The 4,139-nt window shown below is 60.0% G+C and overlaps 1 protein-coding gene across 1 annotated transcript; it reads right to left on the bottom strand.

The window, feature by feature from the left end:
- Nucleotides 1-554: 554 nt before the first annotated feature.
- On the bottom strand, nt 555-3,764 carry ETH_00003435 (WD domain, G-beta repeat-containing protein, putative; the record flags this gene model as incomplete). Its single annotated transcript, XM_013380867.1, has 3 exons — nt 555-1,107; nt 1,325-3,295; nt 3,492-3,764. Coding segments are annotated over 3 exons (2,797 nt in total), but the record flags the coding sequence as incomplete, so codon positions are not given.
- Nucleotides 3,765-4,139: the final 375 nt, after the last annotated feature.

Raw genomic sequence — 4,139 nt, 5'->3', positions numbered from 1 at the left:
GCTGCTGCTGCTGCAGCAGCAGCAGCAGCAGCAGGTGAGGAGGGCGGCAAGAGTCCCTTGTCGTCAAATACAAATGTCATGCGTTCTAAGCTAAAGGCAGCAGTCAGCAAAACCAAGACACTCTTTTCCCGCTGCTGCTGCTGCTGCAGCAGCAGCAGCTGCTGCTGCTGCAGCAGCAGCTGCTGCTGCTGCTGCAGGAAGCAGCAGGCGAGAATGGAGTCGTCGAGGTCCCTGCACTGCACGAACTCGTGGTGTACGTACACCCCAGTGTCTTCAACCAAATCCGGCAGCGCCTCTTCGCTGCTGCTGCTGCTGCTGCTGCTGCTGCTGGGCTGCAGCAGGAAAGAGTGCAGCCAGTGGCAGCCTTCAGCAGCAACAGCAGCAACAAAACGAACGCCGAAGTCCCTCGCACGGTCAACAGCCACCAAGTCCACCTTGCCTGCACACAAACCCTAAACCCTAAACCCTAAACCCTAAACCCTAGTGTAGTGAATTATTAAATTGTTTTGAATTGTTTTGAAAAAGATTTGAAACTGTTTTCAAATAATTCTTGCCTTCGAAAGTTTGCTGCCACACAACTGCCAGCTGCTGCGCGTCCAGCAGCAGCAAAGCTGCTGCTGTCTGCAGCAGCAGAAAGATGCCAAAGGAAGATTCTATTATAAACACAGATTCGCAGCGCCTCTCCAGCAGCATGCAATCCTTTGCTGCTGCTGCTGCTGCTGCTGCTGCTGGTGCTGCTGCGGGTTCTGGGTCTGCTGCGTCGCCGCCGCTTTCGCTGTTGCTGCTGCTGCTGCTGCTGCTGCTGCTGAGGACAGCAGCAGCAACGGGGAGAGTGTGCAGCAAACGGGGGCCCTCAGCAGCAGCCCAAAGAGACACAAAACCCCCGTGAGCAGCAGCAAGCAGCGAGCCATCAGCAGAGAAGCAGCAGCAGTAAACTGGCAAGCTGCAGCAGCTAAACTCCACCAAACAAACAAAAGCAGAATAGCTAGCAGCAGCAGCAGCAGCAGCAGCAGAACTTGCTGCTGCTGCTGCTGCTCCCGGAGCTGCCACCCGCCGCCATATCTTGAACCGAGAGTCTATTGAAGCTGTCAAAAAGCTGCAGGGCTCCTGAACAAACAAACCCTAAACCCTAAACCCTAAACCCTAAACCCTAAACCCTAAACCTTGAACTACAACCCCAAACCCTAAACCCTAAACCCCAAACCCTCGCAAGAAGTGGAGAAGCTGGCCACGTGGCTGAGGGTTTCGCCAGCTAGGGTTTGGCCCTGCGGGCAAGGCGCAGGCTGGGCGAGCTAGGGTTTAGGGTTTAGGGTTTAGGGTTTACGAGGGGGTGGGGCTGAAGGGCAGTGACGTCGTGAAGGTGAGGCTCTTGGACTTCATTTAAAAGAACAAAGCTGCCGCGTGCTTCAGGCCGCCACCCCAGCTGCTGCTGCTGCTGCTGCTGCTGCTGCTGCGGGTCCTCGTCCTCTTCGTCGCTGCTGCTGCTGCTGCTGCTGCTGGACTCCATCCAAACATAGAAGGAGAGGGAGTAGCTGCGGCCGCTGCTCTGCTGCTGCGGCTCCAGCGGCAGCTCCCCTCTATAGTAGCTGCAGCAGGCGCTGCTGCTGCTGCTGCAGCAGAAGCTGTTGCTGCTGCTGCTGCTGCTGCAGGCGCAGCAGGTTGCCGGTCTGACCCTGGGAGGTTTGCTGCTGCAGCAGGAGCAGGTGCAGACTGTGCTGCTGCTGGAGTCTGCGGGGAACAGGCCTGCTGCTGCTGCTGCTGCTGATTGCTGCTGCGTGTCTCTGGCCTGCAGCACGGCAATGCTGCTGCTGCAGCAATCTGCTGCTGCTGCTTCCAAAGCCCAAGTGCAGCCAAATGCCTCGTCCGCCCGTGAGGTGTATGTACGCTGCTGCAGCAGCAGCAGGAACTCCTCCTGGCCGCTTTCGCTGTCGAGACACTGCAGCTGCGACTCGCTGCTGCACACCAGCAGCATGTCCCTGCTGCTGCTGCTGCTGCTGCTGTTGACGGTGAAGGGCCGGAGGCTGATGCGGACGGGTCTGCTGCTGCTGCTGCTGCTGCTGAGGAGCCGCTGCTCCAGCAGCAGCTGCTGCTGCTTCCTCTGGAGTGCGGCGTCTGCGTCTGCGTCTGCGGGCGGCGCTGCAGCAGCAGCCGGCGCTGCTGCTGCTGCTGCTTTGGCAGCAGCAGCAGCAGCAGCAGCAAGGTCCAGCTTGAAGGCCGCCAGCGGCATGGCCACCCCCTTGACAGCAGCAGCAGCAGCAAGAGTCCCCCCCTGAATGACTCGGACGCTGTTGTCTGCGCATGCAAGCGCCAGCAGCTCCATCTGCTGCTGCTGCTGCTGCTGCTGCTGCTGCTGCGCCAGCAGCTCCGTCCACGCCAGCGACAGCTGCAGCACGGGGGCCCCCAGCCGCGGCAAAAACTGCCGCCTAAACCCTTGCTGCAGCAGCCACAAAACCAAAACCCCCTCTTCTGCTGCTGACAGCAGCAGCAAACCATCGCTGCTAAACCCTAGGCAGTTCACTGCGTGCGAGTGCCAGTGCAGCACCGCGGTCCGCAGCTGCTGCTGCTGCTGCACCTGCTGCTGCTGCTGCTGCTGCTGCTGCGCTGTGTAGAACAGCACGATGCGGCCCTGATCGTCGCCAGCAGCAACGAACAGCTCCTCCGGGTGTATAGACACCTGGACCAGCAGGTCCACGTGCAGCAGCCGCAGCACCTGCTGCTGCTGCTGCTGCTGCTGCTGCTGGCGCTTGTACAGCAGCAGCGCCTTCCCGCATGCAACAGCAATCGTGTTGGCTGTGGGCGAAGCAGCAAAAGCCGACGGGAGCTCTTTGAAGGTGAACAAGTCCTCGCCCTGCAGCAGCATCTGCTGCTGCTGCTGATGCGCTGCTGCTGCTGCTGCTCCTCTGGGGCCATCTGCAGAGGGCAGAAAGGCTTCAAATGGCAGCACGCGCACCGCGTAGCAGCAACTGTCTGCTGCTGCTGCTGCTGCTGCTCCTTTCCTTCCGCTGCCCTGCTGCTGCTGCTGCTGCGCTGGCAGCAGCAGCAGCAGCACGACCTCTCGGCTCCTGCATGCAGCAGCAGTGCCCAAGATGGCGCCTTCCACCTTCATTGTGCGCAGGCAGTTGGGAGACGTGTCCTGCTGCTGCTGCTGCTGCTGCTGCTGCTGCTCGAGTTTGTCATAAAAGAAGTGGCTGCTGTGCAGCTCCCAGCAGCAAATGCTGCCATCAACAGCAAATGACAGCAGCATCGGCGGCAGCGCGCGGTACAGCTTCGGGGGGATGCTCACCATCCCAACAACCTGCAGCAGCAGCAGCAGCAGCAGCAGCAGCAGCAGCAGCAGCAGCAGCAGCACGAGTTATGGCAGGGTTTGGCACGCGCTGCTGCAGCATGACACAAGCACTGCAACAAAACTGCTGCTGCTGCAGCAGCGTTCGGTTGACTCGCTAGGGGCCAGTGCAGCCATTAGGGTTTAGGGTTTAGGGTTTAGGGTTTACTCTGCTCTTGTGGCCCTTGCAGGTGTACAGCAGCTCAGCAGCAGCTGTGGTGTACACGCAGATGTGGGGCCCCATGGAGCAGCAAATGATTTTGCTGCTGCAGCAAAAGGCAGGAGCAGCAGCAGTGAGGCAGCCAGAGAGCTGCTCCGTGTACGCCGACACCCTGCTGCTGCTGCTGCTGCTGCTGCTGCTGCGATTGGCAGCGGCGTAGGCCATTTCCAGGTGGCCCGCGCGAGGCGGCAGCGGCGCCAGACTTGCTGCTCCAGCCACCATTGTTCCCTGCTGCTGTCGCTGCTGTTGCTGCTGCTGCTGCTGCTGCTGCTAGAAACTGCGTCGTTGCTGCTGCTGCTGCAGCAAATCCCGCAGACCTTGGGTAGGAAGCTCTAAAAAAGAAAGAAAAAGCTGCTGAGAGAAGACCTGGCAGCCAGTTTGATCATTTGCTGCTGTTGCTGCTGCGACTGGATCAGTTTTGGTGGTGCTGCTGCAACTGTTGCTGCTGCTACTGCTGCTGCAGCCGTCACTGTTGCTGCTGCTGCTCTAATTGAGGCTGCTGCATGCAGCAGGCGCTTCTGTGTGCTGCCGAATGGACGAAGGCCGCAGGAGCGCTGCTGCTCGAGGCCCTGCTGCAGCAGCAGCAGCAGCAACAGC

This window comes from Eimeria tenella, genomic scaffold, assembly GCF_000499545.2.
Source record: "Eimeria tenella Houghton genomic scaffold, Eth_scaff976, whole genome shotgun sequence".
NCBI classification, from domain to species: domain Eukaryota; phylum Apicomplexa; class Conoidasida; order Eucoccidiorida; family Eimeriidae; genus Eimeria; species Eimeria tenella.
Note: the sequence above shows the minus strand (reverse complement) of the source record. Positions and strands in the feature narration are given on the sequence as shown.